The 27,151-nt window shown below is 44.7% G+C and overlaps 1 protein-coding gene across 1 annotated transcript in view; it reads left to right on the forward strand.

The window, feature by feature from the left end:
- Positions 1-468: 468 nt before the first annotated feature.
- Positions 469-27,151, forward strand: part of LOC528412 (ATP-binding cassette sub-family C member 4) — a 209,142-nt gene continuing 182,459 nt past the window's right edge. The window contains exons 1-3 of the mRNA XM_059884492.1: positions 469-1,195; positions 8,066-8,176; positions 8,722-8,842. Coding sequence (XP_059740475.1) covers positions 819-1,195; positions 8,066-8,176; positions 8,722-8,842 — 609 coding nt within the window. The 5' untranslated portion in view covers positions 469-818. The remainder of the gene's footprint in view (positions 1,196-8,065; positions 8,177-8,721; positions 8,843-27,151) is intronic.

Genomic DNA, 27,151 nt, shown 5'->3' on the forward strand with positions numbered 1-27,151 from the left:
TATAAGCTGTAAAAAAAAAAAAAAAGAATAATATGGTGATCTTGTTGTAGGTACAAAAATTTTGATATTTCTTCATTTAGAGTAGAAAGGAAGAGAAACTGTTGAGCTGGTAACTAAACACTTCTGAGTAGGAGCCCAAGATTTTGTTCATTCAGTCCTGCAGCCATTCATTCATTCACACAGCATATCCTAGGCACTTTTCACACACACTGTCCATGTACCAGTGAGACAACCATGCTGAACCCCAAACTTGGGTCCAAGACCTTGGACAAAGGCTATCCTTGAGCCTCATCTTTCTCATCTGTAGGATAGGGATGATACCTTCCTGACCAGGACATTGTTAGAGTTGAAACTGAGGTAAGGTCCCCAGAAATGTATTTTGTGACATATGTCACTGTTACTTATCTGTTTTGAAAGCATGATGAAAGAAATTAGGAGGCAGTTTCTCTCCCCCCAGACTCCCCTTTCCCAATCTAAGAGGGCAGCAAAAAGCTCACAGAGGTTCCCTCACAATACAACGTGTGAGATGCCACAGGACATCTCACATGAGCTGATCATGCCTTCTGCCAGCTTTCTCCAGGCCTTCCTTGCAGCCCATGGGGAGCTTCGGAGCAGCAGAGGAGGGCAGAGCCTGAGCCTCCCCTCTTCGCCTTCTGGGTGAGCCTCTGGGCTCAGAATAGGAGTTTCAGCGGAGTTTGCAGCCAGGTGGGATCCTTGGGGCTGGTTTGTTTGTGCTGTCCGTTCCGCCTACCCTCCTCCATCAAAGAGCCGGTGGCCTTGCCTCCCACTTGCTTGAGGCTCCTGGAAGCTTTGTCCTGATGGCCTCTTCGTCCTGCAGCCCCACACACGGCCCTACTTCTCCCAGAGCCTTGGCAGTAGCGCAGAACCGGAGACCCGGAGGCGACCCGGGAGGTTGCGCAGTGGGGAGGTTGCGCAGTCCCGGGAGGCAGAGACCTGGCGGGCGATGGGTGCTCCATTCCCGGAAACCTGTGGTTCTCCGGGCCCGCCCAGCAGACCCCGAAGGCGAACTGGTCTCCAACATGCCCGCGGTCGCCTCCAGGAGCAGCGGGAGCCTCACCGTGGCCAGAGCAGCGCTGCGCCGCTCCACGCCCGCCCCGGCCTGCACGATGCCGCTGCTGTACCCGAAGCCCAACCCGCTGCAGAAAGCGAACCTCTGCTCGCGCCTGTTCTTCTGGTGAGCGCTCCGCGGCCGTGACACGCGGTAGTCTCGGCGCCCTCCGCTGCCCCGCTATTGGGAAACAAGTGTGGACTCTCCCAATGCTGTCCTGCACCCCCTGCACTCTGGGAAGGCGGAGCACGACTGGGCAAGGAAGTGGGGAGCAGGGGTGGGGAGGGGACCCGGTGACCTGGTGGCGGAGATACAGGGTCTCCGTGCCTTGCCGCTGGCAGCCCCTCCAGAGCCAGAAAACAGGAAGCTGGAAGGCTGCCTAGGGGGAATCACAGCCCAGAGGGAAAATGCGCTGAACACCCCGCCTCTACTCTTAACAGGCTTCCCCTGAACTGCTCAGGAATTCGCAGTTCTGAACTGAAGCGTCATACCTCCACCCCCTACCCCGTCCCCAGCCCCAAGCAAGCAGCTTATGAACAGCTTCCTTTATCTAATTAGTGCCTTAGACCGTTGTTGTTCAGTCGTTCAGTCCTGTCCAACTCTTTGCAATCCCGTGATGGCAGCACTGCCGGTCTCTGTCCCTCACCGTCTCCAGAGTTTGCCCAAGTTCATGTCCATTGCATCTGTGATGTCATCTATATATCTCACTCTCTGACACCCTCTTCTCTTGCCCTTAATCTTTCCCAGCATCAGGCCCTTTTCCAGTGAGTCATCTGCTTGCATCAGATGACCAAAATACTGGAGTTTCAGCTTCAGCATCAGTCCTTCCAAAGAATATTCAGGGTTGATTTCCTTTAAGATTGACTGGTTTGATCTCCTTGTAGTCCAAGGGACTCTCAGAAATCTTCTTCAGCATCACAGTTCGAAGGCATCAGTTCTTCAGTGCTCCACCTTCTTTGCTTCTTTCAGTAATGTCCCCACCTTTTCCCACATGCCCTGTGCGACAGTGTGTTCCAGCTCCACTGGGTTCCCTCTGCCCCCATGTCTATGACCGTGTACTTCTTTCCGTCTCCCTTTCTCCCTGTGTGACTCTCACTGTACGACCTGGTTCCTAGTTGTGGCAAATTTCACGTGGGTAAAAAAATGAAACGTTTTTTATTTAATGATTGGGAACACTATTCTTGAACACGTTTTGCTTTTGCTTGGGACACACAGTCAGGACTGGAGGATTTATTTGACCAGCCCCTTTCCTTATTGTGGATATCTCCACTTCCACCTTTGGGGATCACTCTGGGGATAGGGTCCCTGAAGCCTGTGAGGTCTTTCCCAATCTCTAGCCTTCAGAGAAGCAGTGCATGGTCTTGATGCAGGTGGTCTTGCCCAGGAATCATTTGGTCCTGAAACCACTGAAGGGTCCCTGAGCCCAGAGGAAACACACAGATGAAAAACAGCTCAGAGAGTTGCAGCTCTTAACTGAAGTGTTCCATGTGGTAGCTGGGCCACTAACTATGTGGTCCTGAACCTTTGGGCTTTAATCACACTTGGATGATTACTAGTTGTTTTATTTCTGGACCCTAACCCATTTATATTTCCCAAATTTCTAGTATTTCCTTCTTTTATGGGACAGCCCGGGGGATCTCCAGGGATTGGGAGCTCCTCTGCTTGTTTTGATGGTGGTGTATTTAGTGTGTGTAGCTTCATCTCTTGGCCATTTGGTGGCCCTTAAGGAAAGAGGAGCCTAGAAGAAGGAATGGGTGTGGTTACTGTAAATAATAATAAAGTAGGAAAAATTCTTAACTTCAGACAGGGCAAGGAACTTTCCAAACACCTTCTGTTTGTAAATTTTCAAAATGCGTGTGCCTGGAAATGGGAAGGTGAGGACTTTTCATTGATTTGGGTAGGCACCCATTTCCAGTTTTCCTGCTGGAGGGAAAGGCACTATTACCGCTTATTTTATACCTGAAGGCACTGAAGCAGGGAGGTTGAGTAAGTCGCTTACTGCCACACAGCCAGTAAGTAATGGAGCAGGATCCCAAGTCAAGCAGTCTGGCTCTGAAGACGGTGTTCCTTGTATATGTAACTGATGTCTCCAAATTGGTCTCCCGCCTTGTGCTGGGCTCTGAGCCCAGGCTAAGATTCCTTATCTTGGCTGAAGAGGTTGTTTTTCCACTCAGATTCCCACAGCCGATAACTAAATTGATGGTGAGACTGGAACAGTACAAATTTTATTCAATGATCAAAGAATGGAGAAGTGAGAGCTTAGTTTAAAAATCAGCTTCTAAACACAATTTGGGTCAAGGTAAAAACAAGGAAATTGAATCAAGAGAGGGAGGAATATTCATGACTTATCTGAGAACAAGGGTGTGGTTTGAGCCTGAATGAGGTTCAAAATGAGGCAACACTCATATTTAGTCCTTGTGTGGGTTGTTGTCATGACCATTGTCAGCTGTCATGACATGGGTGAGTATGCCATTTAGCATACTAATACATTACAGTGAATACACAAATGAGACTCAGGGTCTAGGGGAGGTTAGGTTTTTCCCCATTTTGGGCCTGAAAGTGAACGTTAGTCACACAGTTGTGGCCAACTCTTTGCGATCCCATGGAATGTAGCCCACAGATCCACTGTCTGTGGAATTCCCCAGGCAAGAGTACTGCAGTGGGTTGCCATTTCCTTCTCCAATTTTGGGCCTAGCTAGTTCTAACCGGAGAAGGCAATGGCAACCCACTCCAGTGTTCTTGCCTGGAGAATCCCAGGGATGGGGGAGCCTGGTGGGCTGCCATCTATGGGGTCGCACAGAGTCGGACACGACTGAAGTGACTTAGCAGCAGCAGCAGCAGTTCTAACCAGTTTTTATTTTTCTCTGTAACTTCCTCCTTTGAGTTGGAGACTCAGACAAAAGCAGGAAGTGAAAGTGAAAGAGTTAGTCACTCAGTTGTGTCCAACTCTTTGTGACCCCACCGACTGTAGCCTACCAGGCTCTTCTCTCCATGGGATTCTCCAGGCAAGAATACTAGAGTGGATAGCTAAAATAAATATGATTGTCACCTGCCTGAAATCCCAATTTCTCACACCCGGGTAAAGACCAGATAAAACTAATAATGCAGTTGGGGATACACAGACCAAAGAGCAGGAGAAGGAGAATAATTGTAAGGGGTCCTAAGAATGGCAGAAACCCAGGAAGCTGAGATTGCCCTTTTGATACTGTCTCAAGTTTGTTCAGTCAGGGCCCTTCTTGTTCTGAGTATTTGATCAAGTGACTTTCTCTTCATTGAATTTTTATTGGAGTACAGTAGATTTCCAATGTTGTGTTACTTTCTGCTGTACAGCAAAGTGAATCTCTTATACATATACATGTACACATACATATACACACTCTTTTTTGTATTATTTTCCTATGTAGGCCATTACAGAGTATAGAATAGAGTTCTCTGTGCTGTACAAGTAGGTCCTTCTTAGTTATATGTTTTATATGTTATAGTGTGTATATGTCAATCCCAGTGTCCCAATTTGTCCCTCCTCTCACCCCCTGGTAACCATAGGTTTTTCTTTTTTCCTTCATCTGTCACTCTAAGTCTATTTTTTTAAAGAGTTCATTTATAGCCTTTACTTACATTCCACATATAAGCGATATCATATGATATTCGTCCTTCTCTGTCTGCAAGCAGCCTTCTCTAACAGTCAGGTTGCATCTATTTGACCACTCATGTTAACATAGAAACAACAGGAAATAGTTGCAAGGGCACAAAGTCCTCCTTGATCAGCCAGCAAGTAAACAGGAGCTATGCAGTGGTCAAGTGTCATGCGGACCAGAAGCCCAGAGAAGATGTCATCTTTCTAAAGTTAGAGCTGGGTTCTTTAGTTGCCCAGGCCAATGTTCAGGTGCTTTTATTTAAAATAATGTTGGCTTTATAAATTGCTTCTCGTGCTAGGCTCACCAAGGATGCTACAAGGGCGACAACTCCTTCCATTACCAGTCCAGTCCAGCTCCCTCCTGACTAGATGAATGGCTCCATTTAGATGGGAGGTGGGGTGAGTGTAATTAAAATCTGAATGTGACCTGGATCGGGGTGTGCACCTTATATAGCCCAGTATCCACTAGTAGAGTTCTCTTGGAGACAGTTGATGGCCCAACATGGGTGGTCCTTGCCCCAGGGGCCTCGGGGCCCCTCAGGGGCTCACTGTCTTTGGGTTTTCTTGAGTCATGTTTAGACTAACGGTGGTGCCCTTCCATCCAGGATACTGCCTCCATAGACCAGACCCCTCCAGGTCTGGTATGATCCTGTTCCCAGAGCCCTTGGGCATGGTCTGAATCTAGAGTCAGCCATGCCTGGAGGTGGAGGGCTCGTCAGAAAGATTGGTTGGGCCCCAAGAAAACAGTGATTTGACTAACACATACACCTTTGCTGGGGTGGGGTGGCAATGGGTGTAACCTTGATATCCCTGGGCAGAAGCCTGGGCGTAAAGGAACTGAACTGTAGGTTGGTGATGTTGTCAGCTGTTAGTGGAGTTTCCTGGAAGTATAGGGGGTATATTTATTCCCTGATCGAGGCTGAAGGTGGCAGACCCCACTGCTGCTGCTGCTGCTGCTAAGTCGATTCAGTCGTGTCCGACTCTGTGCGACCTCATAGACAGCAGCCCACCAGGCTCCCCCGTCCCTGGGATTCTCCAGGCAAGAACACTGGAGTGGGTTGCCATTTCCTTCTCCAATGCATGAAAGTGAAAAATGAAAGTGAAGTCGCTCAGTCGTGTCCAACTCTTAGCGACCCCATGGACTGCAGCCTACCAGGCTCCTCTGTCCATGGGATTCTCCAGGCAAGAGTACTGGAGTGGGGTGCCATTGCCTTCTCTGGGCAGACCCCACAGTCAGTAAAATTTCAGCCCTTATGAAAGTCTTGTGTTACATTTGAAAAGAAATTAATCTGCCAGGAAGTGATAATGAAACATGAAACCTGAGTTCTATTCACAGAGCCAAAGAATGAATTCTGGGAACTTGGAAACACACAGGCAAAGTTTATTTTAGAAGACAGAGATACAAAGTCCTCAGCATAGACACTGAGAGGGGGTGAAGAGCCCCCAAAAGGCAAGGATTATAGCAGTTTTATATCTTTTAGTATTGACCTGTATGTTTTTGGTTGACTCATGAGTTTAATATACGCGATTTTTGACCAATTAATTTAAACGTCACAATGTCCAGTTTGTCAATTTTATGGCTTTCTTGGATCCCCCAGTTTCTCAGTTTCTCTAGACATTGCAACGCCATCCCTCAACCCTTTCTCAAGACCCCAGACCATTATTTAGGGACCAAATGTATGTTTTAAGAGCTAATGGTTTTCTTGGAGTTAGGGTTTTTTTGTTTTTTGTTTTTTCCCCTTGATAAACTGGACAGCAGTTAGTGATTGTCTTTTCCTGGATCTGAATGCTTTATGACCTTCCAGACCAGGGAGGCATTCCTCTGAATGACTGGAAATTGGAACAAAGAGTGAGATGCCTACTTGAGAAGAGAAAAATTGAAATTAAAAAAGGGATTAAAAATTGAAATTAAAAGAAGTCTTACACTGTCTAGCAATTTCTGCTTTAATTATAGGGAGGACGATAAGAAAAATCAACATATGAAGTTTAGTTGGAAAGATGTTACTTATCTTTAGGACATCTTCAGAAGGTCAGGGTCAGAAAGAGGCTCTTGTGAGGGGAGTCTGACAGGGCCGTAAGGAGGTCAGGGTCCAGAGCCTGTTGGACTCAGTGTGTTGTATTGTAACGTGATCCCCTGCAAAATTTCATTTGTGTTATTAGTTGAACTAAGGAGGTCTTGGGTCGTGCTTCCCTGGTGGCTCAGAGGTTAAAGCATCTGCCTACAATGCGGGAGACCTGGGTTTGATCCCTGAGTTGGTAAGATTCCCTGGAGAAGGAAATGGCAACCCACTCCAGTATTCTTGCCTGGACAATCACATGGACAGAGGCTACAGTCCACGGGGTCGCAAAGAGTTGGACACGACTGAGCGACTTCACTTTCACTTTCAAGGAGGTCTTGAGACCACAAGGTCACATTTTATGTGAATATGACTGGAGGCATTCTTGAGTCTGGTGGGCTTCCCTGGTGGCTCAGTGGTAAAGAATCCACCTGCCATTGCAGGAGACACAGGTTCGATCCCTGAGCCAAGAAGATCCTCTGGAGGAGAAAATGGCAACCCACTCCAGTATCCTTGCCTGGGAAATCTCATGAACAGAGGAGCCTGGAGGGCTGCAATCCATGGGGTCACAAAACCAGTCAGACACGACTTAGCCACTAAACAACAACAGCAAAATCCTTGAGTCTAATACAGTTCAGAAAATTTAAGTGCTTGGTAATACAGGAATGCATCTACAGCCTTATCCACAATGGCCATTCAGCTCTATTCTGTGCTCCCGAACCAAGGGAACTGTATTTTGATTTCTAAATGTATTTTTCTTAATAATTAAAGTAGATGTACAATGTATGTTCAGTAGAACACAAACAGGGTATTTTAGTTAAGTTATATTGTGTGTAAGCCAGAGTGACTTGCTGCTAAGTCACTTCAGTCGTGTCTGACTCTGTGCGACCCCATAGACGGCAGCCCACCAGGCTCCCCCATCCCTGGGATTCTCCAGGCAAGATCACTGGAGTGGGTTGCCATTTCCTTCTCCAATGCATGAAAGTGAAAAGTGAAAGTGAAGTCGCTCAGTCGTGTCTGACCCTCAGTGACCCCATGGACTGCAGTCTTCCAGGCTCCTCCGTCCATGGGATTTTCCAGGTAAGAGTACTGGAGTGGGGTGCCATTGCCTTCTCCACCAGAGTGACTTACCGACACCCTAATATGTGTGTTTATATGTTTGTAAGCATATGTCTAATTTTCTCCCTACCTCTTTGTATATTTAAAATGTAGTTTTTTAAAAAACAATATCCATGAATGTAGGATAATAATTAGACAAAGATGTGTAATTTGGATATATGTCACTTTCCTTTTAATTTTTAACAGGTGGCTAAACCCCTTGTTTAAAATTGGTCACAAACGGAAATTAGAAGCAAATGACATGTACTCAGTGCTTCCAGAAGATCGCTCCCAGCACCTCGGAGAAGAGCTGCAAGGGTAAGCCCAGGCAGGAGGGAGAAGGGGAGGGAGAGTGAGAATTTCCACGTGTGGCTAAAGGTGTAGCCAGAGCTTTGCCTTCCTCTGGGGTCTTCTGAGCCTCCTTCCCTGACACTGAACTGTCAGCCCTTCATGCTGATCCCAGGCTTAGCCCACTTTGGAGGTTGGGGGAGCCTGTATTCCCTGTGTGAGTGGATGTGGAGGGAGCCCACAGCCATGGCCCTGGAGACCTAGCTCTGTCCCAAGAGATGGGGTCCATGGAGGACAGTGTCTGCCCTTCTGAACTGCTCATGACCTGTGAGTTCAGCAAAGCTTAGCAGGAACTTGTTTCTAGAATCTGGGACTTTTCTCTGAAGACCTGGTCTGGTGCTTTTCCTGGTGCTTCAGTGTCTGCACCGCTCATCTTTCAGGAGCCTGCGAGCAGTTAGCCAGCATCTATGGGCAGCCACGGAGCACCCTGTAGTGAAGACTTATCCTCTGCTCTGTCCCTCCCCTGTTTTCCTGCGGCAGGGCTGTTCCTCACTGTGCTTTGTCTCTCTTCACAGGTACTGGGATCAAGAAGTGTTGAGAGCCCAGAAAGATGCACGGGAGCCTTCTTTAATGAAAGCAATCATAAAGTGCTACGGGAAATCCTACTTAGTTTGGGGAATGTTAACATTTCTTGAGGTAAAAGCTTTTCCATACAGTGCTTTGCATTTCAGTGTATGTGAGTCAGTCCTCAGATGGATGGACTGAGGCGGGGAGAGGACAGTGGTTTAAGGTCCAAGAGTAAATCTCATCTAGGAATCATGATGTAGATCAGCGGTTGCATTTCTCTTTAGGACAGACAGGTGCTTAAAAGACTTGACCTCTGGGGATTAATGATCAAAACATAGTGTAATGGAAAGATAGCACCGGAAAGGAAAGATATTTTATACCATGTTAGGATGTTCTTGGTGCTCAGTATAAATGCTGAGTGATCCTGGACCAAAAGAATATCTTACAACCTCAGGGAATATGTGTCCTGTGGTTTGGAGGAAGTAAACTTCAGAGGTCAGAGATGAGAAGATGGCAACAAATGTAACAGATTCCAAAACAAAGCCCAGAAGCAGAGTTTTAACAAAGCATTGGGACAGTAATTTGAAGTACAGGATTTATGTGGCAACAACAGAACTATGCTCAGCAACATGGAACTGAACATTATTTTTCATACAAAGTTAAAAGCACATTATATTTCTTTCCTGACCACTTGCCCAGTCCCCATCTCTTTGAGAGAGACAAGCTTCATCATAATTATTTCATCTGATTGATGACTGTCATTTGTAACTTTATTGCTGCTTCTGTCTCGGGTATTCCTTTGGAAAAGGTGTATGGATTCATTACATATTCTAATGTATTGCCTGTAGATTGTAAGATAAAGTCAAACACATATCTTCTTATACTTTTTAAATTGACCTGCCCTTATACTTAGAAATGTCTCTTAATAGTAGGCTTCCCTGGTGCTCAGAAGAATCTGCCTGCAATGCAGGAGATCCATGTTCAGTCCCTGGGTCAGGAAGGTACCCTGGAGAAGGAAATGGCAATCCACTCCAGTATTTTTTCCTGAAGAATTCCATGAACAGAGGATCCTGGCATGCTCCAGTTCAGGGGATCGCAAAGAGTTGGACACGACTGAGCAACTATTACTCACTCAAACTTGGAGTCCAGTCCAGAATAATGTAAGACATTTTACAGGTGCTCAGCAAGTAATTGTTGACTTTTCCGGGTCACATCTGATAAATGCTTTCTAAGAAAGGATCATCCTGTTCCTGTGGAACAGAACCTGGGGCCTTGCATCTGGGCTGGAGCTGCCAGAGCGTCCAAGAGCTCTTCCCTGGGGTGTCCCTGGCACACCCTTCCCTAGGGTGCCCCCTCCTCATAGGCCAGGTCATCCAGGCCAGACCCCTACGTGGGAGAAGCTTCAACTTCACCATGAATTCTGTGCACCCTCCATGCTGGTTTCCATCCTGGCTGTGGGGGTGGTTTGCTGGTTGAAGGGGGATCTTGGTAGCCTGGCATTGGCAGAGGGTGGAGGAGAGGATGTGCAGGGAAAACTAAAGACAGAAAGCTGTGAACTCAGTAACCTCCATGACCCTGAAGATCCTGGGTCAAGATCCCCCAGAGGACAATCCACCTGGGGACACAGTGCTGTCAGCCCCCTGTTCTGGCTGAGCCTGCTGGGGGTTTGCTGCAGGCCCTCCTGGGTGGCTCGTGCTCTCCATGGTCCCTTAGCGCTGCCTTAGGGGCACGGGCAGTCTGTGAGTGTGTGAGAGCAGGAGGGATGGAAGATGCAGCTGCTGTAAAAGGGGTGTTTTAGGTGGAGAAGGTGGTGAGCTGTCCTCAGTCCATCGTGTTGGGGGTGAGGTGGGTGGGCCAGGTGGTTTACAGGCGGGTGGCATGGCTCTTGTTTAAAGGCTGTGCTGTGCTGAAGGGCACTGCAGGCAGTGGGCAGCTGGGCAGGTGAAGTCCACCCCACACAACTGGAGAGAGAGAATCTGTCAGCTCCCAGGTTACTGGATGGTCCTGGGGGATGGAGTTCTCATTGATGAGAGAAATGGATTGGGCATTGTGCCAGAGGGTGGGACAGGTATGTGGGGCAGGGTGCCACCTTAGAGAGGGCAATGACCATCTAGCTACTGCAGTGCCTTGTGAAGGGCAGGGGGTGGGAGAGGGAGCAGGAGCCCGTCAGGCTGCCCCAGCCCTTCTTTGTCCTGTGTGCAGCTGTCCCAGTCATGGAATTTCCACATAGTCACAGTAAGTCTGTTTGAAATACACAGTTGGCATGCTGGTGTGGCCTGTTTGTACAGGATTTCCTGACCTCACACAGCAGCGCTCTCATGAATTCTGTTTATCAGGAAACCCTGGGGCCTTGGTGTCTGCCTGTGGCTCATGCCAGGTGCCTGGTTGGACGAGTGGTCTCCAGGTTTAATGTCTGATCATATCCTGGAGCAGGTCTTTCTCTGCTGCCCCTGGTTCTCTAGTTTCTCTTTGGTACTGGATGCTAAAGAAGCTTAAAGTCAAGTGGGTCTCAAAGCATAGACCATGTGGCTGGGTTTGAACTGAGCTGCTGGTTTTTCTTGCTGTCCTGGGCTGTTGGCTCCTTGGGTGGGGTCGCTAAGCCTTGGATGGATTCCATCCTAATATGAGCTTTGGTTCTTGGCTACGGCAGCTCATGGGAGAAGCAGACATAGAGAGAGAGCCTGCAGGATCTGGAGTTCTTCCTGAGAGCGAATCTGCCCCACTGTGGTGCTGGGAGTGTTGGTTTCAAAGTTGTCCAGCCCCTGGAATACATCCTACTGAAAGTGAAAGTGTTAGTTGCTCAGTCGTGTCCGACTCTTTACTACCCCATGGACTGTAGCCTGCCAGGCTCCTCTGCCCATGGAATTCTCCAGGCAAGAATACTGGAGTGGGTTACTTCTCCAGAGGATCTTCTTTTTTTTAAATTTTATTTTATTTTTAAACTTTACATAATTGTATTAGTTTTGCCAAATATCAAAATGAATCCGTCACAGGTATACATGTGTTCCCCATCCTGAACCCTCCTCCCTCCTCCCTCCCCATACCATCCCTCTTGACCCGGGTGTCAAACCCGGGTTTCCTGAATTAGAGGCAGACTGTTTACCATCTGAGCCACCTGAGGGTCCATAAAGGTCCCTAGGGGCTGCATAAGGTACAAGTGATAGAGCTCCAGCCTCTCTTTTAGGAGATTGGTTTTTGGGTGGTCATGGTGGAGAAGTGGGGAGTAGAGGACCTTGAATGTAGGGGCTCATCTGTGTGGTAGTACTGCTAGTACTAGTAGCAGTGCTACTTAGTTAAATAACTGATTTTATGAAGCAACTTCCCATGTTGTGATCTATCTGTACTGCTTGTTGGTCTTTGTATTTTAGACAGTGGAAAATGTAAATTCAACCCAGAAGTCTGTAAAACACAAACGTGTTTCCTTGGTGACCTCCAGCCCTCTTTCAATTCCTTGGGTGCACAGCATGCCCCGTGGATCATCCATGGTCCCAAGCAGTGTGTTCCTTCCACCCACAGCACGAGCAGGGCCTCCCAGGTACTCCTGGCGGCACCAGTGGGAAAAAACAGGATGACGCCAGTAGGGTGAGGCTTTTAGGTTTCAGGATTTTGAGATTCAAAAACCTCTGTCCTATGAGAAGTGAGGAGTATCTCTACTCCTCAGAGAAACAAGTACCAGGCTGTGGAGCACTTGCTGGTCACCCCTAATTAGAACAGAACAGCCAGAGAGCTCCCAGCACTCCTGGCCCCTGTGTGCACCTCCACGGGTACTGAGGGTGGAGAGGACAGGTCTCTGCCTGCCTGGGTCCCTCAGGATGGAGAGGAGGAGCCTGAAGCCTCTGCCTGGGCCTGAGTCACAGAGACCACCTCCCCAAGTCATTAGCACTTCTCTCTGAGAGGTGAGGTCTCCACTGCTGGTGTGTAAGTGGGGTGACCTCAGAGAGCCAGAGTGGGTTCACCCAGTCCCTTCCTCTGAGAGGGGAGGAGTGGCTGGGAGTTATGTCCTTTTCCCAGGACCCTAAAAAGTGGCTTGGTCTTGTCTGGTCACTTGTCCTTTGTCTGAGGCCACTTTTACTGATGGTCTCTGGTCCAGGTGGAGGTTGGGAAGCACATGTTTGTGTAAATCTTCACTTTGGAGCTCAGCTGATGGGCAGGAAGTAAACAGAATCCTCTGTTTCCCACAGTGGGCTTTATGCCTCAACTCACAGCTTTTTCCCCAGGAGCTGAGTGGTCTTTGCATTTATTTCCAGTCCTTTCTTCCATGTGTCCCTTACTTTGCTCAACCCAGGAGGCTGAAGAGTGGCTGCTGGTGGCAAAGATACTGTGGGCTGAGAGCAACCACTGAGGACCACACAGCAAGGGAAAGGAGGAGGGGGCCTTGAGCCAAGTGGACGGGGACCTGCAGAGCAGACCTGCTGTGTGCCCTGCTGGTTCCTGAGAGCATCGTGTTAGCCCTTAGGTGTCAGTAATAGCCACCGTGATGACCTTGAGTTACAAATGAGGGTGATGCTTTTCAATCCATTTTCTTTTCTTTTTCTAAGTATATGTAAGATTTTATTGCAAAATTAAAAGAATTTTTTTAATTGAAGTATGATTGGCTTACAAAGTTTTATTAGTTTCTGGTATACATCATTAGTGATTTAATATTTGATATAGTACATAGTAATTTTAGTTACCAACTGTCACCATAAAAACTTCAGTTCAATTCAGTCACTCAGTTGTGTCCGACTTTTTGCAACCCCATGAACTGCAGCATGTGAGGCCTCCCTGTCTATCACCAACTCCCAGAGTTCACCCAAACTCATGTCCATCAAGTTGGTGATGCTATCCAGCCATCTCATCCTCTGTCATCCCCTTCTCCTCCTGCCCTCAATCTATCCCAGCATCAGTCTTTTCCAGTGAGTCAACTCTTCGCATGAGGTGGCCAAAGTATGGGAGTTTCAGCTTCAGCATCAGTCCTTCCAAAGAACACCTAGGACTGATCTCCTTTAGAATGGACTGGTTGGATCTCCTTGCAGTCCAAGGGACTCTCAAGAGTCTTCTCCAACACCACAGTTCAAAAGCATCAATTATTCGGCACTCAGCTTTCTTCACAGTCCAACTCTCACATCCATACATGACTACTGGAAAAACCATAGCCTTGACTAGATGGACCTTTGTTGACAAAGTAATGTCTCTGCTTTTTAATATGCCTTCTAGGTTGGACATAACCTTCCTTCCAAATAAGCATCTTTTAATTTCATGGCTGCAGTCACCATCTGCAGTGATTTTGGAGCCCCCCAAAAATAAAGTCTGACACTGTTTCCACTGTTTCCCCATCTATTTCCCATGAAGTGATGGGACCGGATGCCATGATCTTAGTCTTCTGAATGTTGAGCTTTAAGCCAACTTTTTCACTCTCCTCTTTAACTTTCATCAAGAGGCTGTTTAGTTGTTCTTCACTTTCTGCCATAAGGGTGATGTCATCTGCATACCTGAGGTTATTGATATTTCTCCCGGAAATCTTGATTCCAGCTTGTGTTTCTTCCAGCCCAGCATTTCTCATGATGTATTCTGCATATAAGTTAAATAAGCAGGATGACAATATACAGCCTTGACGTACTCCTTTTCCAATTTGGAAACAGTCTGTTGTTCCATGTCCAGTTATAACTGTTGCTTCCTGACCTGTGTATGGGTTTCTCAAGAGGCAGGTCAGGTGGTCTGATATTCCCATCTCTTTCAGAATTTTCCAGTTTGTTGTTATTTTTCTTGCATGTCTCTTTTCCCCCATCATCTATTCTCTTTGTCCAATGTCTAAGCCCAATTCTCAATGATATCAACATAATTATTCATTTGTTGTACCTTATAAAGTGACTTTTGAGACCAATCTAATATTTTTTATTTTTTTTTTGGAGTTCATACTGTGTTCATTTGGGTGTATCACGCAGCGAATGTGTTTTTAAATTATTTTGTTTCAAATCACTTTTGATAGTTCTTTTTTGTATGGCTCTGCAAACCAACAGGATGGGTGTATATATTTAGGTACTTTTATGTAATTTTACTCTAAAATTTTAGGAATTGCTTTTTAAAAATTTAGTTATTTTATAATCATAATTCTGTATAATGTTTTCATGATTCCAAAATCAAGAAAAGGTTACTTAAAGAAGTCTGATATCATTGTTAGCTCTATTCTAATTCTTCTTCTCCTTTTATAGATAACTTTCCAGGCTAATTTTGACTCATCTTTTTATTAATGTTTCTTAAATATAGTTTTTTTCTGAACATGTTATTTTTCCAACTGTGCAGAATGAAAATTTTCAATTTTAATACTGTAATCTCTGGACTTTTCTGGAAGCATGAAATGTGCAATGGAACTCTGGTAAAAAGTCTTTGTGATCATTGTAATTCCTTGTAATTCCTGCAGATTAGGTCTGCAGCCATTCCAGGCTCAGATGCCATTACAGTGCGAGAGTGGAGGTTAGCAGATACTTACATGCGGTTAGTTTCCGCATCCAGAATCTACAGGGAGAACCTTCTCCACCCTAATCAGTTGAACCTAAACCAGTTTCTGGAGGCTGGGTCTTGGGTGTCAGAGTACACCAGTCCCCTCCCAGGTGATGCTTAGGTGTGGTCAGGATGAAGACCAGTGTGTAAGAGACGAGTGAAGGCTAGTATGTCTGGAATCCTGATGGTTATGATTTCCACAGGTTCACTGCTTTTCCTCCTTGTCTTTGGTTTTTTCTCAACTCTACATTTTGTCACCTTTCACCCAGTTCTAAAGATTCTGTCTATTGGTTTTTTCTTACAAGCCCATTCTTTTCTGCTTATATGTCTCAGTCAAGCGTTTGGTAAAACTTTGATAGTTTGTTTCTATTTTTGTGTTTTTTTTTCCCCATGAATGAGATATGGGGAAGTTGTGTGAGAAATGTTTCAAGTGCATTAAGGTGGAGAAGGAATTCTACCCACTCAGAAGTTCTGGCATCTAAGCTAACCCTGCAAGAAGTTACCCTAAGAAGCAACAGGTGGGACCCACTGTCAGGTGCTTTCCTGAGGCTGAATACCAAGGACTCTACCACTAAATGTCTGCCTTGAGCTTCCCTAGCAGTTTACTGGTTAAGACTCCATGTCCCCAGTGCAGATGCCAGGGTTTTTTTGTTTTTTGTTTTGGTGTTGTTGTTGTTGTTGTTTTTTAATTTTATTTTATTTTTAAACTTTACAAAATTGTATTAGTTTTGCCAAATATCAAAATGAATTTTAACTTATTTATTTTAATTGGAGACTAATTGCTTTACAATATTGTGGTGGTTTTGCCAAATATCAACATGAATCAGCCATGGGTGTGTACATGTGTTCTCCCATCCAGAATCCCCCTCCTACCCCTCCTACCTTCCTCCCTCCCCCATCACTCTGGCTTGTCCAGAGCACCAGCTTTGAGTGCTCTGCTTCATGAATCAACTTGCACTGGTCATCTGTTTTACATATGGTAATATATATGTTTCAATGCTATGCTCCCATATCATCCTGCCCTCTCCTTCTCCCACATAGTCCAAAAGTCTCTTCTTTACATCTGTATATCTTTTGCTGTCTTGCATATAGGGTTGATGTTACTGTCTTTCTAAATTCCATATATATGCATTAATATACTGTACTGGAATTTCTCTTTCTGACTTACTTCATTCTGTATAATAGGCCCCAGTTTCATCCACCTCATTAGAACTGACACAAACACATTCTTTTTTTTTCTCTCTCTACATTTTTTTATTTTATTTTTAAACTTTACATAATTGTATTAGTTTTGCCAAATATCAAAATGAATCCGCCACAGGTATACATGTGTTCCCCATCCTGAACCCTCCTCCCTCCTCCCTCCCCATACCATCCCTCTGGGTCATCCCAGTGCACTAGCCCCAAGCATCCAGTTGAAATACATTCTTTTTTATAGCTGAGTAATATTCTGTTGTGGATATATACCACAACTTCCTTATCCATTCATCTGCCAATGGACATCTAGGTTGCTTCCATGTCTAGCTATCGTAAACAGTGCTGTAATGAACATTGGGGTACATGTATCTCTTCCAATTCTGGCTTCCTCAGTGTGTATATACAGCAGTGGTATTGGTGGGTCATATGGCAATTCTATTTCCAGTTTTTTTAAGGAATCTCCACACTGTTCTCCATAGTAGATGCCAAGGTTTTTGATCCCTGGTCAGGGAACTAAGATTCTGCATGCCACATTGTATGCCCCAAATAAAAAGTCTGCCTCAGAGACTCAGACTCTCAGATAATCCTGAATAATGGATGTGGTGGTATTAAATTCAGTTCTTTTAAAGATCCTTTATGATTTCAGATTTGTGAAGAATTCTTGTGAAAGAATAAAACTATACGCTCAATTGGTTTGTGGAAAGAATATACATGTGGTCATAGATTGATGTCGAAGGGAAAGGGTTTAAGGGGGCAGTGTTTGACCCTGTTCCTGCTTATCAAGGGGATGCTACCCAGCGTCCGAGGTCAGGGCCGGCAGCCGAGAGTGCCAGGCTGCGACAGCGCAGGAGCAGCTGAGAGGAGCTACCCCATGCACGAGGCCAGGGGCAGCGGCTGGGAGGAGCAACCCCACGTCCAAGGAGCAGTGGCTGCACGGGCACAGGAGGGCCTAGAGGAGCTATTCCACATTCAAGGTCAGGAGGGGCAGCGGTGAGGAGATACCCCTCGTCCAAGATAAGGAGCAGTGGCTGCACTTTACTGGAGCTGCTGTGAAGAGATACTCCATGTCCAAGGTAAGGAAAACCCAAGTAAGATGGTAGGTGTTGCAAGAGGGCATCAGAGGGCAGACACACTGAAACCATAATCACAGAAAACTAGTCAATCTAATCACACTAAGACCACAGCCTTGCCTAACTCAATGAAACTAAACCATGCCCATGGGGCCACCCAAGACAGGCGGGTCATGGTGGAGAGGTCTGACAGAATGTGGTCCACTGGAGAAGGGAATGGCAAACCACTTCAGTATTCTTGCCTTGAGAACCCCATGAACAGTATGAAAAGGCAAAATGATAGGATACTGAAAGAGGACCTCCCCAGGTCAGTAGGTGCCCAATATACTACTGGAGATCAGTGGAGAAATAATTCCAGAAAGAATAAAGGGTTGGAGCCAAAGCAAAAACCACACCTTGTTGTGTATGTGACTGGTGATAGAAGCAAGGTCCAATGCTGTAAAGAGCAATATTGCATAGAAACCTGGAATGTTAGGTCCATGAATCAAGGCAAATTGGAAGTGGTCAAACAGGAGATGGCAAGAGTGAACATTGACATTCTAGGAATCAGCGAACTCAAATGGACTGGAACGTGTGAATTTAACTCAGATGACCATTATATCTACTACTACGGGCAGGAATCCCTCAGAAGAAATGGAGTAGCCATTATGGTCAACAAAAGAATCTGAAATGCAGTACTTGGATGCAGTCTCAAAAACGACAGAATGATCTCTGTTTGTTTCCAAGGCAAACCATTCAGTATCACAGTAATCCAAGTCTATGCCCCAACCATAATGCTGAAGAAGCTGAAGTTGAACAGTTCTATGAAGACCTACAAGACCTTTTAGAACTAACACCCAAAAAAGATGTCCTTTTCATTATAGGGGACTGGAGTGCAAAAGTAGGAAATCAAGAAACACCTGGAGTAACAGGCAAATTTGGCCTTGGAATAAGGAATGAAGCAGGGCAAAGACTAATAGAGTTTTGCCAAGAAAATGCACTGGTCATAGCAAACACCCTCTTCCAAAAACACAAGAGAAGGCTCTACATATGGACATCACCAGATGGTCAACATGGAAATCAGATTGATTATATTCTATGCAGCCAAAGGTGGAGAAGCTCTATAGAGTCACCAAAAATAAGACTGGGAGATGACTGTTGCTCAGATCATGAACTCCTTATTGCCAAATTCAGACTTAAGTTGAAGAAAGTAGGGAAAACCACTAGACCATTCAGGTATGACCTAAATCAAATCCCTTATGATTATACAGTGGAAGTGAGAAATAGATTTAGGGGCCTAGATCTGATAGACAGAGTGCCTGATGAAATATGCACAGAGGTTCCTGACATTGTACAAGAGACAGTGATCAAGACCATCCCCATGGAAAAGTAATGCAAAAAAGCAAAATGGCTGTCTGAGGAGGCCTTACAAATACCTGTGAAAAGAAGAGAAGTGAAAAGCAAAGGAGAAAAAGAAAGATATAAGCATCTGAATGCAGAGTTTCAAAGAATAGCACGAAGAGATAAGAAAGCCTTCCTCAGTGATCAGTGCAAAGAAATAGAGGAAAACAACAGAATGGGAAAGACTAGAGATCTCTTCAAGAAAATTAGAGATACCAAGGGAACATTTCATGCAAAGATAGGCTCGATAAAGGACAGAAATGGTATGGACCTAACAGAAGTAGCAGATATTAAGAAGAGGTGGCAGGAATACACAGAAGAACTGTACAAAAAAGATCTTCATGACCAAGATAAGCACGATGGTATGATCACTGACCTAGAGCCAGACATCCTGGCATGTGAAGTCAAGTGGGACTTAGAAAGCATCACTACAAACAAAGCTAGTGGAAGTGATGGAATTCCAGTGGAGCTATTTCAAATCCTGAAAGATGATGCTGTGAAAGTGCTGCACCAAATATGGAAAACTCAGCAGTGGCCAAAGGACTGGAAAAGGTCAGTTTTCCTTCCAATCCCAAAGAAAGGCAATGCCAAAGAATGCTCAAACTACCACACAATTGCACTCATCTCACACGCTAGTAAAGTAATGCTCAAAATTCTCCAAGCCAGGCTTAAGCAATACATGAACAATGAACTTCCAGAAGTTCAAGCTGGTTTTAGCAAAGGCAGAGGAACGAGATCAAATGGCCAACATCCACTGGATCATCAAAAAAGCAAGAGAGTTCCAGTAAAACATCTATTTCTGCCTTATTTACTATGCCAAAGCCTTTGACTGTGTGGATCACAATAAACTGTGGAGAATTCTGAAAGAGATTACATACCAGACCACCTGGCCTACCTCTTGAGAAACCTATATGCTGGTCAGGAAATAACAGTTAGAACTGGACATGGAACAATAGACTGGTTCCAAATAGGAAAAGGAGTATGTCAAGGCTGTATATGGTCACCCTGCTTATTTACCTTATATGCAGAGTACATCATGAGAAACGCTGTGCTGGAAGAAGCACAAGCTGGAATCAAGATTGCCGGGAGAAATATCAATAACCTCAGATATGCAGATGGCACCACCCTTATGGAAGAAATTGAAGAGGAACTAAAAAGCCTCTTGATGAAAGTGAAAATGGAGAGTGAAAAAGTTGGCTTAAAGCTCAACATTCAGAAAACAAAGATCATGGCATATGGTCCCATCACTTCATGGGAAATAGATGGGGAAACAGTGGAAACAGTGTCAGTCTTTATTTTTTGGGGCTCCAAAATCACCGCAGATGGTGACTGCAGCCATGATATTAAAAGACGCTTACTCCTTGGAAGAAACGTTATGACCAACCTAGATAGCATATTGAAAAGCAGAGACATTACTTTGCCAACAAAGGTCCATCTAGTCAAGGCTATGGTTTTTCCAGTGGTCATGTATGGATGTGAGAGTTAGACTGTGAAGAAAGCAGAGTGCTGAAGAATTGATGCTTTTGAACTGTGGTGTTGGAGAAGAGTCTTGAGAGTCCCTTGGACTGCAAGGAGATCCAACCAGTCCATTCTGAAGGAGATCAGCCCTGGGATTTCTTTGGAAGGAATGATGCTGAAGCTGAAACTCCAGTACTTTGGCCACCTCATGTGAAGAGTTGACTCATTGGAAAAGACTCTGATGCTGGGAGGGATTGGGGGCAGGAGGAGAAGGGGATGACACAGGATAAGAAAGCTGGATGGCATCACTGACTCGATGGACGTGAGTCTGAATGAACTCCGGGAGTTGGGTGATGGACAGGGAGGCCTGGCGTGCTTCGATTCATGGGGTCACAAAGAGTCGGACATGACTTAGCAACTGAACTGAACTGAACTGCACTACTTATCAGGAACATTTTTAATTTGGTTAGTTTCATGGTTGACAGGATAAGTCATTGGCACCCACTCCAGTATTCTTGCATGGAAAATCCATGGACGGAGGAGCCTGGTAGGCTGCAGTCCTTGGGGTCGCTAAGAATCAGACATGACTGAACGACTTCACTTTCACTTTTCACTTTCATGCATTCGAGAAGGAAATGCAACCCACTCCAGTGTTCTTGCCTGGAGAATCCCAGGGATGGGGAGCCTGGTGGCCTGCCATCTATGGGGTCGCACAAAGTTGGACAACGATTGAAGCGACTTAGCAGCAGCTGCAGCTTGGTTGATAATGAATATTTCTCAGTTTGTTTTCTCTTTTATTAGTTTGAAGGGTGAGAATCGGGAATGTGCAGATAAGAGAATTTCTTGGTGGTGTGTGCTCACACCTGTGTACACGTGGTGGGGTTAGGTTCTGGGAATGCTGCCACCAGTGTCTGTGTCCCCGCCACAGGCGCTCCTTGCCTCTCTGAGAGACTCTCCAAGACAAACAGAGTCTTCTCAAATTGGACCTTTCCTTGGGATTCAACACCATTATTTGATTTGGAGATAATACTATGGAACGGAGCATTGAGCATATGTAGGAACTAATCTTCCTGGTAGTCGGAAAAATCTTTTGCCTGGTTTGCCTCAGCCCAGTTTTACAAATGCCAGAATGGAAATATTCACAGATTACAAATTGCTGCTGATAGCTGTCCTGTTAAATGACTCTTCATTCTAACCTTTCCCTATGTGTGGAGGAGACGGATTTACTCAGTTTACCTTTGAGGGCTGTAATCACTTCTGCCCTAATGTGTTCTGGAGCTTGCAAGAGTCGTATTTAATATGTGTATTCTTATTCTCTATATGTACTTTGGGGGTTTTGTTTTCACAGTTTTGTGTTATTTACTATTTTGCTTTCATTTTTTTTTTTTGAGAGAAATTACTGGAAAATTGTTCTTTGCTTGCTGTTATTTTTTCATATGGAGTATAATATCAATTTTTCTGTTTCAATAGTTGCAACTTATGCCAGAATGGAAATTCCCTTGTATGTTATACTTTTAATCACCTTTCTGAATTACCATGACTGCTCCTTTGTTAGAGGAAAACTTGTTGCATTTGTACTCAGTTACTCAGTTGTGTCCTGATTCTTTGTGACCCCAAGGACTGTAGCCCACCAGGCTCCTCTTTCCATGGGATTCTCCAGGCAAGAATATGGAGTGGGTTGCCATTTCCTCCTCTAGAGGACCTCCCCAACTTAGGGATCAACACCTGCATCTCCTGTGTCTCCTGCATTGAGATGAATTCCTTATCATTGAGCCATTGGAGGAAGTCCCAAAATAGTGCTTAAGAATAACAAATGACTTTCCTCCCAAATTACATCAGATCAAAGTAACAGGTCATGACTGAAAACCTTTATTATCTTTTGAAAATTTCTATTTGCAAGAGGCATCATGAGGGCAGACACACTGAACCATAATCACAGAAAACTAGTCAATCTAATCACACTAAGACCACAGCCTTTGCCTAACTCAATGAAACTAAACCATGCCCATGGGGCCACCCAAGACAGGCGGGTCATGGTGGAGAGTCTGGACAGAATGTGGTCCACTGGAGAAGGAATGGCAAACCACTTCAGTATTCTTGCCTTGAGAAACCCCATGAACAGTATGAAAAGGCAAAATGATAGGGTAACTGAAAGGAGGACCTCCCCAGTCAGTAGGTGCCCAATATACTACTGGAATCTCATGGTAGGAGAAATAATTCCAGAAGATAAAGGGTTGAGCCAAAGCAAAAACCACACCTTGTTTGTGGTGTGACTGGTGATGAAGCAAGTCCATGCTGTAAAGAGCAATATTGCATAGAAACCTGGAATGTTAGGTCCATGAATCAAGGCAAATTGGAAGTGGTCAAACAGAGATGGCAAGAGTGAACATTGACATTCTAGGAATCAGCGAACTCAAATGGACTGGAACGTGTGAATTTAATCAGATGACCATTTATTTATACTACGGAGCAGGACTACTCAGAAGAAATGGAGTTAGCCATTATGGTCAACAAAAAAGAATCTGAAATGCCAGTACTTGGATGCAGTCTCAAAAACGACAGAATGATCTCTGTTTGTTTCCCAAGGCAAACATTCAGTATCACAGTAATCCAAGTCTACTGCCCCACCATAATGCTGAAGAGCTTGAAGTTGACAGTTCTATGAAAGACCTACAAACCTTTTTAGAACTAACACCCAAAAAAGATGTCCTTTTCATTATAGGGGACTGGATGCAAATAGAGGAAATCAAGAAACACCTGGAGTAACAGGCAATTTGGACCTTGGAATAAGGAATGAGCGGCAAAGACTAATAGAGTTTTGCCAAGAAAATATCACTGTGTCATACAAACACCCTCTTCCAAAACACAAGAGAAGCTCTACATATGGAATCACCAGATGTCAACAGAAATCAGATTGATTATATCTATGCAGCCAAAGGTGGAGAAGCTCTATAGAGTCACCAAAAATAAGACTGGGAGATGACTGTGCTCAGATCATGAACTCCTTATTGCCAAATTCGACTTAAGTTGAAGAAAAGTAGGTGAAAACCACTGACCATTCAGGTATGACCTAATCAAATCCCTTATGATTATACAGTGGAGTGAGAAATAGATTTAGGGCCTAGATCTTGATAGAACAGATGCCTGATGAAATATGCACGAGTTCCTGACATTGACAAAGACAGTGATCAAGACCTCCCCATGGAAAAGTAAATGCAAAAAGCAAATGGCTGTCTGAGGAGCTTACAATACCTGTGAAAGAAGAGAAGTGAAAAGCAAAGGAGAAAAGAAGATATAAGCATCTGAATGCAGAGTTTCAAAGAATAGCAAGAGAATAAGAAAGCCTTCCTCATGATCAGTGCAAAGAAATAGAGGAAACAACACGAATGGGAAAGACTAGAGATTTCTCAGAAATTAGAGATACCAAGGACATTTCATGCAAATATAGGCTCGATAAAGACAGAAATGGTATGGACTAACAGAAGTAGAGATATTAAGAAGAGTGGCAGAATACACAGAAGAACTGTTACAAAAAAGATCTCATGACCAGATAAGCACGATGGTATGATCACTACCTAGAGCCAGAATACCTGGCATGTGAATCAAGTGGGACTTAGAAAGCATCACTACAAACAAAGCTAGTGGAAGTGATGGAATTCCAGTGAGCTATTTCAAATCCTGAAATGATTGCTGTGAAGTGCTGCACCAAATATGAAAACTCAGCAGTGGCCAAAGGATGGAAAAAAGGTCGTTTTCCTTCCAATCCCAAAGAAAGCAATGCAAGAATGCTCAACTACCACACAATTGCACTCATCTCACACGCTAGTAAGTAATGCTCAAAATTCTCAAGCCAGCTTAAGCAATACGACTGAACAATGAACTTCCAGAAGTTCAGCTGGTTTTAGCAAGGCAGAGAACGAGATCAAATGGCACATCACTGGATCATCAAAAAAGCAAGAGAGTTCCAGTAAAACAATCTATTTCTGCCTTATTTACTATTTGCAAAGCCTTTGACTGTGTGGATCACAATAAACTGTGGAGAATTCTGAAATAGATACATTTTCAATTTTAATACTGTAATCTCTGGACTTTTCTGGAAGCATGAAATGTGCAATGGAACTCTGGTAAAAAGTCTTTGTGATCATTGTAATTCCTTGTAATTCCTGCAGATTAGGTCTGCAGCCATTCCAGGCTCAGATGCCATGACAGTGCGAGAGTGGAGGTTAGCAGATACTTACATGCGGTTAGTTTCTGCCTCCAGAATCTACAGGGAGAACCTTCTCCACCCTAATCAGTTGAACCTAAACCAGTTTCTGGAGGCTGGGTCTTGGGTGTCAGAGTACACCAGTCCCCTCCCAGGTGATGCTAAGGTGTGGTCAGGATGAAGACCAGTGTGTAAGAGACGAGTGAAGGCTAGTATGTCTGGAATCCTGATGGTTATGATTTCCACAGGTTCACTGCTTTTCCTCCTTATCTTTGGTTTTTTCTCAACTCTACATTTTGTCACCTTTCACCCACTTCTAAAGATTCTGTCTATTGGTTTTTTCTTACAAACCCATTCTTTTCTGCTTATATGTCTCAGTCAAGCGTTTGGTAAAACTTTGATAGTTTGTTTCTATTTTTGTGTTTTTTTTCCCCATGAATGAGATATGGGGAAGTTGTGTGAGAAATGTTTCAAGTGCATTAAGGTGGAGAAGGAATTCTACCCACTCAGAAGTTCTGGCATCTAAGCTAACCCTGCAAGAAGTTACCCTAAGAAGCAACAGGTGGGACCCACTGTCAGGTGCTTTCCTGAGGCTGAATACCAAGGACTCTACCACTAAATGTCTGCCTTGAGCTTCCCTAGCAGTTTACTGGTTAAGACTCCATGTCCCCAGTGCAGATGCCAGGGTTTTTTTTGTTTTTTGTTTTGGTGTTGTTGTTGTTGTTGTTTTTTAATTTTATTTTATTTTTAAACTTTACAAAATTGTATTAGTTTTGCCAAATATCAAAATGAATTTTAACTTATTTATTTTAATTGGAGACTAATTGCTTTACAATATTGTGGTGGTTTTGCCAAATATCAACATGAATCAGCCATGGGTGTGTACATGTGTTCTCCCATCCAGAATCCCCCTCCTACCCCTCCTACCTTCCTCCCTCCCCCATCACTCTGGCTTGTCCAGAGCACCAGCTTTGAGTGCTCTGCTTCATGAATCAACTTGCACTGGTCATCTGTTTTACATATGGTAATATATATGTTTCAATGCTATGCTCCCATATCATCCTGCCCTCTCCTTCTCCCACATAGTCCAAAAGTCTCTTCTTTACATCTGTATATCTTTTGCTGTCTTGCATATAGGGTTGATGTTACTGTCTTTCTAAATTCCATATATATGCATTAATATACTGTACTGGAATTTCTCTTTCTGACTTACTTCATTCTGTATAATAGGCCCTAGTTTCATCCACCTCATTAGAACTGACACAAACACATTCTTTTTTTTTCTCTCTCTACATTTTTTTATTTTATTTTATTTTTAAACTTTACATAATTGTATTAGTTTTGCCAAATATCAAAATGAATCCACCACAGGTATACATGTGTTCCCCATCCTGAACCCTCCTCCCTCCTCCCTCCCCATACCATCCCTCTGGGTCATCCCAGTGCACTAGCCCCAAGCATCCAGTTGAAATACATTCTTTTTTATAGCTGAGTAATATTCTGTTGTGGATATATACCACAACTTCCTTATCCATTCATCTGCCAATGGACATCTAGGTTGCTTCCATGTCTAGCTATCGTAAACAGTGCTGTAATGAACATTGGGGGTACATGTATCTCTTCCAATTCTGGCTTCCTCAGTGTGTATATACAGCAGTGGTATTGGTGGGTCATATGGCAATTCTATTTCCAGTTTTTTTAAGGAATCTCCACACTGTTCTCCATAGTAGATGCCAAGGTTTTTGATCCCTGGTCAGGGAACTAAGATTCTGCATGCCACATTGTATGCCCCAAATAAAAAGTCTGCCTCAGAGACTCAGACTCTCAGATAATCCTGAATAATGGATGTGGTGGTATTAAATTCAGTTCTTTTAAAGATCCTTTATGATTTCAGATTTGTGAAGAATTCTTGTGAAAGAATAAAACTATACGCTCAATTGGTTTGTGGAAAGAATATACATGTGGTCATAGATTGATGTCGAAGGGAAAGGGTTTAAGGGGGCAGTGTTTGACCCTGTTCCTGCTTATCAAGGGGATGCTACCCAGCGTCCGAGGTCAGGGCCAGCAGCCGAGAGTGCCAGGCTGCGACAGCGCAGGAGCAGCTGAGAGGAGCTACCCCATGCACAAGGCCAGGGGCAGCGGCTGGGAGGAGCAACCCCACGTCCAAGGAGCAGTGGCTGCACGGGCACAGGAGGGCCTAGAGGAGCTATTCCACATTCAAGGTCAGGAGGGGCAGCGGTGAGGAGATACCCCTCGTCCAAGATAAGGAGCAGTGGCTGCACTTTACTGGAGCTGCTGTGAAGAGATACTCCATGTCCAAGGTAAGGAAAACCCAAGTAAGATGGTAGGTGTTGCAAGAGGGCATCAGAGGGCAGACACACTGAAACCATAATCACAGAAAACTAGTCAATCTAATCACACTAAGACCACAGCCTTGCCTAACTCAATGAAACTAAACCATGCCCATGGGGCCACCCAAGACAGGCGGGTCATGGTGGAGAGGTCTGACAGAATGTGGTCCACTGGAGAAGGGAATGGCAAACCACTTCAGTATTCTTGCCTTGAGAACCCCATGAACAGTATGAAAAGGCAAAATGATAGGATACTTAAAGAGGACCTCCCCAGGTCAGTAGGTGCCCAATATACTAC

Source organism: Bos taurus, unplaced genomic scaffold (assembly GCF_002263795.3).
Source record: "Bos taurus isolate L1 Dominette 01449 registration number 42190680 breed Hereford unplaced genomic scaffold, ARS-UCD2.0 Leftover_ScbfJmS_713, whole genome shotgun sequence".
Classification (NCBI taxonomy): domain Eukaryota; kingdom Metazoa; phylum Chordata; class Mammalia; order Artiodactyla; family Bovidae; genus Bos; species Bos taurus.